This window comes from Ranitomeya imitator, chromosome 5 (assembly GCF_032444005.1).
Source record: "Ranitomeya imitator isolate aRanImi1 chromosome 5, aRanImi1.pri, whole genome shotgun sequence".
NCBI lineage: Eukaryota > Metazoa > Chordata > Amphibia > Anura > Dendrobatidae > Ranitomeya > Ranitomeya imitator.
Genome location: NC_091286.1, coordinates 124705188 through 124720201, shown reverse-complemented (window position 1 = coordinate 124720201; position 15014 = coordinate 124705188). Strand labels below are relative to the sequence as shown.

General features: G+C 41.2%; 1 protein-coding gene across 2 annotated transcripts in view; it reads left to right on the top strand.

The window, feature by feature from the left end:
* Positions 1-15014, top strand: part of UTRN (utrophin) — a 930516-nt gene that overhangs the window by 802964 nt on the left and 112538 nt on the right. For both annotated transcript variants that reach the window (XM_069769124.1, XM_069769123.1), the window contains exons 64-65: positions 7947-8032; positions 13989-14146. In XM_069769124.1, coding sequence (XP_069625225.1) covers positions 7947-8032; positions 13989-14146 — 244 coding nt within the window. The remainder of the gene's footprint in view (positions 1-7946; positions 8033-13988; positions 14147-15014) is intronic.

Here is a 15014-nt window from a genome sequence, read left to right as displayed (position 1 = left end):
ACAGCCAAGAAGCAACGAAGAGTGGTGGTGGTGGGAGACTCACTACTGAGAGGCACCGAAGCAGCCATCTGCAGACCGGACATAACTGCAAGAGAAGTATGCTGCCTTCCAGGTGCGATGATCAAGGATGTGACCGATAGGATACCAAAGCTCTTCAGCTCCAAGGACGTCCACCCATTTCTTCTGATACATGTTGGCACCAATGACACGGCAAGGAAGGACCTACCGACAATCTGCAAGGACTTTGAAGAGTTGGGGAAGAAAGTAAAGGAACTGGATGCACAGGTAGTTTTTTCTTCTATCCTTCCAGTAGACGGGCATGGCACCAGGAGATGGAACAGGATCCTTGATGCAAACAACTGGCTAAGACGATGGTGCAGACAACAAGGATTTGGATTCCTGGACCACGGTGTGAATTACTTGTACGATGGACTCCTCGCCAGAGACGGACTACACCTCAACAAACCTGGGAAACACACATTCGCCAGAAGACTCGCTACACTCATCAGGAGGGCGTTAAACTAGAAGAAGAGGGGACGGGAAGAAAAACATTAGACTCGAACAAAGACGACCCAGGAAAACATACTCAGAAGGGAGGTAAGAACATTTCTAAAACAATCCACAGTGAGGAGATTGGAACAAAACAAAATCCTCTAAACTGCATGCTCGCAAACGCCAGAAGCCTGACAAACAAGATGGAAGAACTAGAAGCAGAAATATCTACAGGTAACTTTGACATAGTGGGAATAACCGAGACATGGTTAGATGAAAGCTATGACTGGGCAGTTAACTTACAGGGTTACAGTCTGTTTAGAAAGGATCGTAAAAATCGGAGAGGAGGAGGGGTTTGTCTCTATGTAAAGTCTTGTCTAAAGTCCACTTTAAGGGAGGATATTAGCGAAGGGAATGAGGATGTCGAGTCCATATGGGTTGAAATTCATGGAGGGAAAAATGGTAACAAAATTCTCATTGGGGTCTGTTACAAACCCCCAAATATAACAGAAAGCATGGAAAGTCTACTTCTAAAGCAGATAGATGAAGCTGCAACCCATAATGAGGTCCTGGTTATGGGGGACTTTAACTACCCGGATATTAACTGGGAAACAGAAACCTGTGAAACCCATAAAGGCAACAGGTTTCTGCTAATAACCAAGAAAAATTATCTTTCACAATTGGTGCAGAATCCAACCAGAGGAGCAGCACTTTTAGACCTAATACTATCTAATAGACCTGACAGAATAACAAATCTGCAGGTGGTTGGGCATTTAGGAAATAGCGACCACAATATTGTGCAGTTTCACCTGTCTTTCACTAGGGGGACTTGTCAGGGAGTCACAAAAACATTGAACTTTAGGAAGGCAAAGTTTGAACAGCTTAGAGATGCCCTTAATCTGGTAGACTGGGACAATATCCTCAGAAATGAGAATACAGATAATAAATGGGAAATGTTTAAGAACATCCTAAATAGGCAGTGTAAGCGGTTTATACCTTGTGGGAATAAAAGGACTAGAAATAGGAAAAACCCAATGTGGCTAAACAAAGAAGTAAGACAGGCAATTAACAGTAAAAAGAAAGCATTTGCACTATTAAAGCAGGATGGCACCATTGAAGCTCTAAAAAACTATAGGGAGAAAAATACTTTATCTAAAAAACTAATTAAAGCTGCCAAAAAGGAAACAGAGAAGCACATTGCTAAGGAGAGTAAAACTAATCCCAAACTGTTCTTCAACTATATCAATAGTAAAAGAATAAAAACTGAAAATGTAGGCCCCTTAAAAAATAGTGAGGAAAGAATGGTTGTAGATGACGAGGAAAAAGCTAACATATTAAACACCTTCTTCTCCACGGTATTCACGGTGGAAAATGAAATGCTAGGTGAAATCCCAAGAAACAATGAAAACCCTATATTAAGGGTCACCAATCTAACCCAAGAAGAGGTGCGAAACCGGCTAAATAAGATTAAAATAGATAAATCTCCGGGTCCGGATGGCATACACCCACGAGTACTAAGAGAACTAAGTAATGTAATAGATAAACCATTATTTCTTATTTTTAGGGACTCTATAGAGACAGGGTCTGTTCCGCAGGATTGGCGCATAGCAAATGTGGTGCCAATATTCAAAAAGGGCTCTAAAAGTGAACCTGGAAATTATAGGCCAGTAAGTCTAACCTCTATTGTTGGTAAAATATTTGAAGGGTTTCTGAGGGATGTTATTCTGGATTATCTCAATGAGAATAACTGTTTAACTCCATATCAGCATGGGTTTATGAGAAATCGCTCCTGTCAAACCAATCTAATCAGTTTTTATGAAGAGGTAAGCTATAGACTGGACCACGGTGAGTCATTGGACGTGGTATATCTCGATTTTTCCAAAGCGTTTGATACCGTGCCGCACAAGAGGTTGGTACACAAAATGAGAATGCTTGGTCTGGGGGAAAATGTGTGTAAATGGGTTAGTAACTGGCTTAGTGATAGAAAGCAGAGGGTGGTTATAAATGGTATAGTCTCTAACTGGGTCGCTGTGACCAGTGGGGTACCGCAGGGGTCAGTATTGGGACCTGTTCTCTTCAACATATTCATTAATGATCTGGTAGAAGGTTTACACAGTAAAATATCGATATTTGCAGATGATACAAAACTATGTAAAGCAGTTAATACAAGAGAAGATAGTATTCTGCTACAGATGGATCTGGATAAGTTGGAAACTTGGGCTGAAAGGTGGCAGATGAGGTTTAACAATGATAAATGTAAGGTTATACACATGGGAAGAGGGAATCAATATCACCATTACACACTGAACGGGAAACCACTGGGTAAATCTGACAGGGAGAAGGACTTGGGGATCCTAGTTAATGATAAACTTACCTGGAGCAGCCAGTGCCAGGCAGCAGCTGCCAAGGCAAACAGGATCATGGGGTGCATTAAAAGAGGTCTGGATACACATGATGAGAGCATTATACTGCCTCTGTACAAATCCCTAGTTAGACCGCACATGGAGTACTGTGTCCAGTTTTGGGCACCGGTGCTCAGGAAGGATATAATGGAACTAGAGAGAGTACAAAGGAGGGCAACAAAATTAATAAAGGGGATGGGAGAACTACAATACCCAGATAGATTAGCGAAATTAGGATTATTTAGTCTAGAAAAAAGACGACTGAGGGGCGATCTAATAACCATGTACAAGTATATAAGGGGACAATACAAATATCTCGCTGAGGATCTGTTTATACCAAGGAAGGTGACGGGCACAAGGGGGCATTCTTTGCGTCTGGAGGAGAGAAGGTTTTTCCACCAACATAGAAGAGGATTCTTTACTGTTAGGGCAGTGAGAATCTGGAATTGCTTGCCTGAGGAGGTGGTGATGGCGAAATCAGTCGAGGGGTTCAAGAGAGGCCTGGATGTCTTCCTGGAGCAGAACAATATTGTATCATACAATTATTAGGTTCTGTAGAAGGACGTAGATCTGGGTATTTATTATGATGGAATATAGGCTGAACTGGATGGACAAATGTCTTTTTTCGGCCTTACTAACTATGTTACTATGTATGTTACGTCCCGGGGGTCACAGATTCCCTTTAAGATAGACCTATTAATTAGAACATATCTGACATGGTCACCTAGCAGTAAGCTAGTATATGCAGTTATATCTACTAAAATTCCCCTTTGCCCCAAAGTGATAATTAGTAGCCAGATTAAAGGTACCGTCACATTAGACGATATCGCTAGCGTTCCGTGACGTTGCAGCGTCCTGGCTAGCGATATCGTCCAGTGTGACAGGCAGCAGCGATCAGGCCCCTGCTGTGCTGTCGCTGGTCGGGGAAGAAAGTCCAGAACTTTGTTTCGTCGCTGGACTCCCCGCAGACATCGCTGCATCGGTGTGTGTGACACCGATTCAGCGATGTCTTCGCTGGTAACCAGGGTAAATATCGGGTAACTAAGCGCAGGGCCGCGCTTAGTAACCCGATGTTTACCCTGGTTACCATCGTTAAAGTAAAAAAAACAAACGCTACATACTTACCTACCGCTGTCTGTCCTCGGCGTTGTGCTTCTCTGCTCTGGCTGTGAGCACAGCGGCCGGAAAGCAGAGCGGCTGCCCGGCGCTCACAGCCAGAGCAGAGAAGCAAAGCGCCGGGGACAGACAGCGGTAGGTAAGTATGTAGTGTTTTTTTTTTTTACTTTAACGATGGTAACCAGGGTAAACATCGGGTTACTAAGCGCGGCCCTGCGCTTAGTTACCCGATGTTTACCCTGGTTACCGTGGACCTCGGGATCGTTGGTCGCTGGAGAGCTGTCTGTGTGAAAGCTCTCCAGCGACCAAACAGCGACGCTGCAGCGATCCGGATCGTTGTCGGTATCGCTGCAGCGTCGCTTAGTGTGACAGTACCTTAAAGCTCTATTAACATTGTGAATTAGCATCTGTTTTCTCTGAGCTCTTGGTTGAAGGTGTTGATGTGGCTGTTTAACACTGCTTTGTAACTTTTTAGATTAAATCTGAAACCTGCATTCATGCAGCATAATGTAAAACTTAGATATTTACAATCTGTAATTTACATAAAAAGATGAGTGTCTGCACAGATACATTGCTTTACTTATCTCGTACTGAGTTTCCATATATATTATGGTGTAAAGGTTCATTTACAATCCTGCCAGATTTGCACAGGAATATTAGCGCTGTATAAACAATCCTGTGGATGGATTTTAATCACTTCCACTAGAAATTTAAGAAGCTGTTACAGAGCTCAGGATCTAAATCACTTACAAATGTATTAAATATGTTAATTGCTGCATTGTGAACTGTTTAAGGAGAGGATGCTAGTATATAATCCAAATGCTTTTAGAAAAAGTTCAGCTGTTGCTGCTTATAACTTTAATGTGCAGCTATCATGGTATTACTTCCATAAATTGGTAATCATCGCCCGGATATGGTATTTTGGTGCCCAAGGAAGATAAAGCAGATAATGTCCCAATTTTCAGTTAAAAAACAAACATTTTGCATATCATGCTACGCAAATTTTTTCCTTAGGAATTATCCATTTATACACCCCCTGACTTATTTTATTTGATTCATAGCTACGCGTTTATGACCCTTTTTTGTCACGCCCCAAAATGAGTACATAGCAAATACTAAATAGATACAAACCATATACAGAGGATTCAAGTGCTGTGTGTAAAAATAAGGGAGCACACTGTATGTAATATAATATAATAATAATATAATATAAAATATAAACACTTCTCCTTTATATTAGAGTGGTTTTCTGGTCTAAGCTCTGGAGGCAAATTCTCAAGGAGATCAGTGTCCGGCCCATAGATCTTAGCAACTCATTTAAATATTAAGACATTTGTGGGTATCTCAAGAATAAAACATCAGATTACAGATATTAAGGTATAATTTATTTATTCAGCTTCCTATGACCTGCATGCCCATATAGACGACGTAGGAGGGATGATCTTTCTGACCGATTTCCTTTAACAAATTTTCCTGGCTACAGCTCGTCTCTGCAGCAATCACACTTGTGAAAGTAACATAACAATTTCATATATACATACATATATATATACATAGTATCATGTAAAAGTTTTAGGAAGGTGTAGAAAAAATGTTACAAAATAAGAAATAGTGTTAATAGTTTATTTCTATCAATTATCAAAATAAAAAGTTACATAGTTACATAGTTACATAGTTATTAAGGTTGAAGGAAGACTATATGTCCATCTAGTTCAACCCATAGCCTAACCTAACATGCCCTAACATGTTGATCCAGAGGAAGGCAAAAAAAACCCATGTGGCAAAGAGTAAGCTCCACATTGGGGAAAAAAAATTCCTTCCCGACTCCACATACGGCAATCAGACTAGTTCCCTGGATCAACGCCCTATCAAGGAATCTAGTGTATATACCCTGTAACATTATACTTTTCCAGAAAGGTATCCAGTCCCCTCTTAAATTTAAGTAATGAATCACTCATTACAACATCATACGGCAGAGAGTTCCATAGTCTCACTGCTCTTACAGTAAAGAATCCGCGTCTGTTATTATGCTTAAACCTTTTTTCCTCCAACCGCAGAGGATGCCCCCTTGTCCCTGTTTCAGGTCTATGATTAAAAAGATCATCAGAAAGGTCTTTGTACTGTCCCCTCATATATTTATACATTAAAATAAGATCACCCCTTAGTCTTCGCTTTTCCAAACTAAATAGCCCCAAGTGTAATAACCTATCTTGGTATTGCAGACCCCCCAGTCCTCTAATAACCTTGGTCGCTCTTCTCTGCACCCGCTCCAGTTCAGCTATGTCTTTCTTATACACCGGAGACCAGAACTGTGCACAGTATTCTAAGTGTGGTCGAACTAGTGACTTGTATAGAGGTAAAATTATGTTCTCCTCATGAGCATCTATGCCTCTTTTAATGCATCCCATTATTTTATTTGCCTTTGCAGCCGCTGCCTGACACTGGCCACTGAATTTAAGTTTGTCATCCACCCATACACCCAGGTCTTTTTCATTGACGGTTTTGCCCAGAGTTTTAGAATTAAGCACATAATTATACATCTTATGAACAAAAAATAAATCTAAATCAAATCTACATTTGGTGTGACCACCCTTTGCCTTCAAAATAGCATTACTTTTTATAGATAAACCTGTCTGGGATTTTATATGATTACAGTCAGGTAAATAAGTAACCAAATATGCCAAACGGTGATAATGATCAGCATTCTCATATGTAGGTTGAAACATGGGGAGCAGCCAAACTCTGCTACAAAGGTGAGGTTGTGGAAGACGGTGTCATATCAATGGTCATACACTGTGCACAGCAACAAGACGCAATGTAGCGCCTGTTTTTTAGTATTTCTTCATTTTGACTAGTATTGGAGGATCATCATATTAAAAGGACCTATGATATTTATATTACCTAATTCAACATATAGAAAGGGGTTGTCATCAATATTGTAAACTTAAAGAGGACCTGTGAACAGGAGACAAGATTGACTAGTCAATTAAAGGGAACCTGTCACCCCCAAAATCGATGGTGAGTTAAGATCACCATCATCAGGGGCTTATCTACAGCATTCTATAATGCTGTAGATAAACCGCCGATGTTACCTGAAAGAGGAGAAAAAGACGTTAGATTATACTCACCCAGGGGCGGTCCGGTCCGATGGGTGTCTCAGGTCCGCTCCGGCGCCTCCCATCTTCATTCCATGATGTCCTCTTCTGGTCTTCACGCCACGGCTCCGGCGCAGGCGTACTTTGTCTGCCCTGTTGAGGGCAGAGGAAAGTACTGGAGTGCGCAGGCGCCGGAAAGGTCAGAGAGGCTCAGTGCCTGCGCACTGCAGTACTTTCCTCTGCCCTCAACAGGGCAGACAAAGTACGCCTGCGCTGGAGCCGCGGCATGTAGACCAGAAGAGGACGTCATGGAATGATGATGGGAGGCGCCGGAGCGGACCTGAGACACCCATTTGACCGGACCGCAGTGGGACCGCCCCTGGGTGAGTATAATCTAACCTCTTTTTCTCCTCTTTCAGGTAACATCGGCGGCTTATCTACAGCTTTCCATAATGCTGTAGATAAGCCCCTGATGACGGTGAGCTTAGCTCACCATCGATTTTGGGGGTGACAGGTTCCCTTTAAGGACTGGATGCCAGTGATGCGTGAGGAAAAGGGAAAGAACAAAGCAAAACTGGAAATGCAGGGCCCGCCCCAATGCACTTGCGATAGAAATGTCAAGGGTAAATTTCTCTAAATTCCCCCAAAAATACTACAAGAAAAGTATGAATGTAGTGGTCATTAAAGGGTCTTTACACTCATGCTTTTAGTTAGGGGCCGAATATCCTATTGATAGATGGTCTTATAATGTGATTTATAACACAGACTTATGAAACAGTTCAAGTAGTGAATGAAACATGAAATTTGCAGAAAATACTGACTGATTTTGTGGTGTTCACAGGGGTCGCACTGGGAAGATTCGGGTGCAATCTCTGAAGATTGGTCTTATATCTCTATCTAAGGGTTTATTAGAAGAGAAATACAAATGTAAGTATACCACCATAATCTCATATATCCTTTCAAAGTTTCTTTCTGTTAGTATTTTTATCCAGTATATATTTTGTGACGTTGCCTATTTCATAGCTGGGTAATATACACATAATTTCTCACTCCAGCGGGTTTGTAAATGAGCTGACATACCATTAGTTGTGTGTGTTCCAGTACACATTTATCAATCCGTTATCATTTATAGCAATGAGAGACGCCAAGGACAATTCTACAATATCGGCTACTATTCGCCAGGAATGTGGCAATTTAGACTACAATTTATTCATGCAGATATTTAGTAATTGCAGTTGGAAACCTTAAATAAGTCTAAAGGATTCTGTTTGTGTCATAATAAAATATATTACTCATGCACCACAGTTCAGGAGCTTTCATATTTTTTATAATGTACGTTTGAGTTGTCAAAAGTACCTACAATGACAACATTTATTGCAAAAAAAAAAAAAAACTTTTTTTTTTACTTTGTGGCACATAAAAAACATGAATACCTAATGATGTCGGAATTATAAGGCTTCTTAAATCCGGGTCGTTATTACCCCTGCAGTGCAATGTTTTACACTGTAGTAATATCAACGTTTTCGTTTTTTCTTTTGAATACTCTATATCCATAATAGCATTAGTTCTTCTCTATGTTTCCTTCATGTCAGTATAGCATTGTTTAGTATTGTTGTTGTAGAGCTGTTGGAGGATTACTAAAGAATGAAGAAGAATATTCTAATCTTCTGACTTCTTGTGATTCCTTGGCACACGTTTTCCTCGGCTCTTATAAACAAGCTGGCCTAGATAGTAAGCCATAGGCACAAAATGTGTCCAATTGATTAAAATTCTCTATTTTTGTTTAATATTTATTAAATTGATAATGATATGGAATTAAATAAGGTGAAAACGTAAAGGGGATCTGTTAGCAACTTATCACACTATCTACATGGACATGTAGCGCTTATAAAGACAAGTCCAGCAATACCTTTACCTGGCCAGTCTATTCCTCCATTACTAAGAAATCAGTGTTTGACTTGATATTCAAATCCCTATGTAGATCTGAAGGCTCCGTCACTCCAGCTCTATTCCTCGACCAACGCCATCTCCTCCTGACTGACTGACCCTATGCTGTGTGACCTCAGGCAATGGGAGTGACAGAGGCTTCAGATCTACAATCTCATTTGCATATCAATGCAAACTCTGATTTCTGAGTAACAGAGGAATGGACTGCACATGTAAAGGTATTACTGGACTTGTCTTTGAAAGAGTTACATGTACATATAGTTTGTGACAGGGGTGAATTCTTGCTGACAGATTCCCTTTAAGGCTACTTTCACACATCAGGTTTTTGTTGTCAGGCACAATCCGTCGAGTTTTGGAAAAAAAAACGGATCCTTTTTTTGTCATAGAGTTGTACCAGCACCGGATTGTGCCTGATGGCCACACGTTTCATCCGTTTTTTGCCGGATCTGTCCAAATTTTCTTTTCCGGTGGACGGAGAAAACGTCCATATGAACATTTTTTCTGTCCTGCGAAAAAACGCCCAGCGTCGGTTCCAGCGATAAACGGACGAAACTGACATGTGACATGACGAATCTGGCCTCCGAATCGGTTTTACATGCATTCTCCATACATACAATCTCTCACTCTTCTCTCTGTCTCTCTCTCTCTCCGGAACATGAAGTTATCCCCAGGTTAAAAAACAAAAACCGGATCCGGCAGAAAAACGGATCCGGCGCATCAGTTTTTCACTATTTGCGACGAATCCGTTTCTTCCAAATTTGCTGGATTCTGCCTGAAACAAAAAAACTGATGTGTGAAAATAGCCTTAGAAAGTCTAAAGTAGGCCAACCAAGAGGTTGTATAACGTTGGATGGAAGTATATAAAGAAGCACTACATTTTTCCAGTATGAACCGTTGTGTTAAATGTAGGGCTTGTTTCTAATTCTAGGGTGTCTGAATTTTATTAATTCGGCTCAATGTGTTATCTCTGTTTTTGTATACAAACACAGGTAATCCTTGTGCATTATCTTGCTGGATGGGTAGTAATTTTGTTCTTAAAAAGATTTTCCAGGACTTCTGTTGTTTTTGTGCATGGAGTAAGCACTAACAGGTAGACAATTGCTAACTACCTGCCATCTCTGCATGGGGATGATCTCTCTACTCAGCTGTCAATTCCCCTGCTTCATTTCAGTAGAGGAGCTCTTTCTTTTCCATTCTGATCTGTCAATGGGGCTTGACTAGACGCCATGCTGATTGACCTCATGCTCCCCGCAGTTAGGTAGTGGGGAGTCAGCTATTAATCAACATTACTTCAGTAGTGACATTCTGTCGACAGAGCAGAAGAGAAGACGCTGCTCTGTCGACGTGATGTCAGCGTGAGCCACAGAGTCTCCAGCAGGAATGGGCTATGACTGCTCTGAGCCATGAGACATCGGTGCTGGGTATTACAGGTAGGTAATAATTACTTGCTTGTCAGTCCCTAGCACCATACACAAAAATATAAAAGTCCTTGCTAACCCCTTTAAATATAACTATTTTTTACTTTTATTTTTTTTTGCAGTAATCACCAGTATGATCCTATGTATGTAGCTGTATGGCACTACTACTTGCACATTACGTAGGATCCCTGATGTATAGAACATTTTCACAGCCCCTGTGGATCCACAATCAGGGACACATTTAGCACTAGATATTTTCAGATGTCAGAATTTCTATGACTCCCCAACATACAGATCAGTATAAATCAGCGGTGCCCGTGGAGTATGATTGGAGTATCCTAGGTTCCAGAAGAGTTAGCTGCAGACACGGAGATGAAAAATCGCCTGAGTTCATTCCAGAAACTCATCCAGATATTTTTATCATTTCCATCCAATTTTCATCTGAGTGTCCGGGTTTTTACGCCTGTGTGCGATCCGTTTTCAGACCACTACATTAGAAAATATCCTCGATCATGTTTAGTTTTCTAAGTTTATAATAGAAATCCATTCGTAAAAATCCGATGCCACTCTGATGTTCTGTGTGATTTTTTCTCACATCCATAGCCTCAAATGCATTAATCTCATCCGTAGTGCATACTGCATTTTTCTTCTTACGAACATTTAGACCGAGAAGAAAATCTTTCACCTGAATAGCAGCATTGAATAACATGGGTCAGTGCGTTTCCCAATTAAAATTGGATAGCGCATATCTGGTGTATACGCTCATCTGCCGCATCTGAACGATTTAGAAGATTCCAACTGAAAATTTTGGTTGTCTGCAGTCAATACTAGAAGAAGCTAGATGATGATTTTTTTTTTGTTAAAGGGTTTATACTGCTAAAACTTTGCCCAAGGGATGAGATATTTAAATAACAGACACCGTAATATTCACCTAAACGTGCCCACCTGGATCCAGCATAGGCTGTACAGAGGTTTGGCCATAGACAGATAGTGGTCACCCTTCCACAGGTGATTTGAGCAGCTTGTCATCAGATGATTTATACTGATTAAGACACCAGACCACTGCAGTCAATCACAGACCGCACTAATCCATTGGACGGTGCTTCCTGTTTCTTTGCGCAGAACAGCGCTGGATCCAGCTGGTTCACAGGAGATGGGTGCCACTAGGTTTGTTATTTTTTACATACCCCGTCTCCTGGATAAAGCTTTATTTTGCCAGCATAATTCTGTCTTTATTAAGGCCCCCTTCACCCATCTATATAAAACCGGTGGCTGATAAAACCATACCAGTGTCATCAGTGTTTTTGATCAGTGTGTCATCCATACGCCATCAGTGTTTTTCCGGTATGGCAAAAGAAAAACAAAATTTCAGAGCATCTCCTATACTTTGCAATGGTAAACATGTACAGCACACAGATGCCATCCATGTGCTGTACGTGTTTTCCACGGACCCATAGACTTGTATAAGCCTTTGTCATCCATGCTGCTGGTAAAAAACAGACAAGTCTCTGTGTGGTGAGTGTGAAAACACGGACATGTGCACAGCACTATAGGTTGCAATGGGTATGTGTGGCATCTATGAAAAAACGATGACACATGTAACAGCAAACAGGGATGTGTGAAGGAGGCCAAGAAGGGTTTTCCAAGACCCAACATCTCCAAGCAGTGAACAATGTTATTTAAATTTACCAACTTTCCAAAATACTTGCATAAGCGCTCCCACCACTGGTTCTGACCAGGGTCTCTTGTACTTCTGCTGACATTCAAAACATATTTTCCAATATCCCTTGCCCTTAAAAAAGAGCTACTTAAAAGCCCGGTAATATGTGAAATCAGTTTTGACTTTTTCACCAGATTAATATTTTTAGGTGCCTTTAAGCTCCTTAGTGGTGGCTTCAGGTAGTCCGAATAAAAATATATATCCGTGAAAAAGATGAATCTGGTGGCGCTCACCGTTCCACAAAAGGTTCCTTGTTTCACATCAAAACATGGATGCAGGAGAGTCTGTGGGATACATGTCGGACAACGGCTGTTTCGCGCCTCCTGCTCTTCAATGAGTACTACACTCAAATACTCATCGTTGAGGCGCATAACGGCCGTTGTCCGGCATGTACCCCACAGACTCTCCTGCATCCATGTTTTGATGTGAAACAAGGAACTTTTTGTGGGACAGTGAGTGCCACCATTTTCTTCTTTTTCATGGACATTGCTTAACTTGTTTTTTCCTAAAAGGTGGACAACCGAGATCCCAAAGGTTCGGTATAATCAGGTTTCCCTTTATTGTAAAACACTTTGGCTACAGGTGCCAATCTCATTTTGTCGTGCTTATTTTCATAAATACATATATTATGGAACTAATCATTTCTGAATTTTGAATTAGGAAAAAACATTTTTACTACTCTTTTAAATCTTTGTAGAGAAAAGCATGTAGACTGGAAAGGTTACCTCCTTAGAGAAACTATTTCTTGTCCATTAGCACCTGCCGTCTGGTAGGGTCCTTTGAGAGATCAATAATAAAAGCAGCAGCTACACAAGCATGATTTCTTCCGTGTTTCTATTTCTTGTGCCTTCACCCTCCGCTTTCTACATGAAAATAGTAGGTCAGATGTGCCGTCTTCAATTCAGCTTTCAGCTGTAGGGCACAAGTCGGGCAGCAGCTAAAGGAAATCTTAGATTGCATATCTGAAAACTAGATAATACTACAGACTTATATTAAGTCTCCAAATTTTTATGTGCATTTTCCTTCAATTACAGAAGGGTGAGCAAGGAAAAAAATTGTTGTTGACTCTTCTATAATTGAAGACAATTACCGTATACTTATTCTTAGGTGTGTTAGGAAGCATTGGAAAACGACGAGTTTTTCAAGTGGAAATTGCTTCAGGAAATAAATCTTTTTGGGGAGTTTTGGGTACATGGGGTCTTTAATACAGTGGAGGAGCTACCAGAATATTCTTTCACAAAACCGCTCCAGGGAAGAAAACTGGCTTTTTTTCCTGAAGCGGCTCCGGCGGCGGTGTTGCAGTCGTTTTCTCAGTGGCTTCACCGCCAGCATCTTTCTTCTGTCTCTTCAGCAGGATCTGCCTGAAAAACATACCGTGTATACATACCCTTGGATGGTTTTCGGAGGAGTTTCTTTTTCCTGAAGCATTTCTTCAAGTGGATTTTTGAAGCATTTTGTAAGATTATTTTTCCTTAAACATTTTTGCAACCTTTTGAGTGGACAAGAAGAGTTTTTTAAAGCATTTTTTCAAATGTTTTAGGAGCTGACCCACTTAAGAAAAAATCCTCAAACTGCGTGCCCCGTAGCCAAATTAATGCTATTTAGATGTGCCAAAAAGTGTCACGATTAACAAATCTTCTATCTGCTGGAGATCTGTGATTCTGCACATTCGATCCCAAGAAAAACATTTCTGCTGCGATTTTATATTCAGTGTTACTTTTTCTTCTTTCAAATTGTCTTAATATTGTTGTTAATGGAGTTGAATTGAACACGTTTTTATTAACTTTCTCTTGCATAGATCTTTTCAAAGAAGTTTCTGGAGCAGCTGACACATGTGACCAAAAGCAGCTGGGGTTACTGCTTCATGATGCAATTCAGATCCCCCGCCAGCTTGGGGAGGTGGCTGCTTTTGGTGGAAGTAACATTGAACCGAGTGTCCGCAGTTGCTTTCAGCACGTAAGTGTGAATACTATGGTGGCATAAAATAATTCCACATGATTGTTTTACCTTGAGGGAACACGTGAGGTAACTGGTTTACAGTATCATGGCTACCCTTTGTAATTGAACGGGTTGTCCGGTCCAAATCAATAAGTCTACAGTCACTCTGTGTGACTGCAGACTTATCATTCCCCCAGCACATGCACCATGTGCTGCTGGGAACTGCTGGTTTCTGACCCTGAACAGGAGGGTATGTATGCATGTATGTATGTATGCTCTCTGCCAGTGAGCGTGGTCTTCCATACACTAGTATTGAGCGTGGCTGGGCCTACTAGTTGGCCACGCCCACTAGACAGTTGCATCACTAGACTGGGCCTGGCTCAATACGAGTGTATGGAGTGTGACCATGCCCACTAGACAGGACCTGGCCGGGAGTATGTATAACTCATACATACCCTCCTTTCCCGTGTCAGAAACCGGCAAATCCTCACTGTGCACAGTGCGCTGGGGGATTCATGTGAGACTGCAGACTTATCGATTTTGACTGGACAATCCCTTTAAGGCAAACACTAAGGGCTTGTTCACACAGTGTGTTAGTGCGATCGAAAACTGTGTTTTATAGTTCCAGCAAAGTGAATGAAATTTCTGAAGCCTCAAACACTTGCTACTTATTTTCTCCTTACATGGGGGAAAAAAACACATAAAATGCTTGTATTGTGGGTTTTTTTGTTTTTTGGCCAAGAGATGCGTTTTTGGTGCTGAAATTTCTGCTGTAAGTACTTAACGTATGCACATACCCTAACAAAGTGTGGCTTGGGACCCCAACCAATTACTAGGACAGCAGGTACAGCATTCTGCTAAGCTGTGCACCCGTGCCGCTCCCATT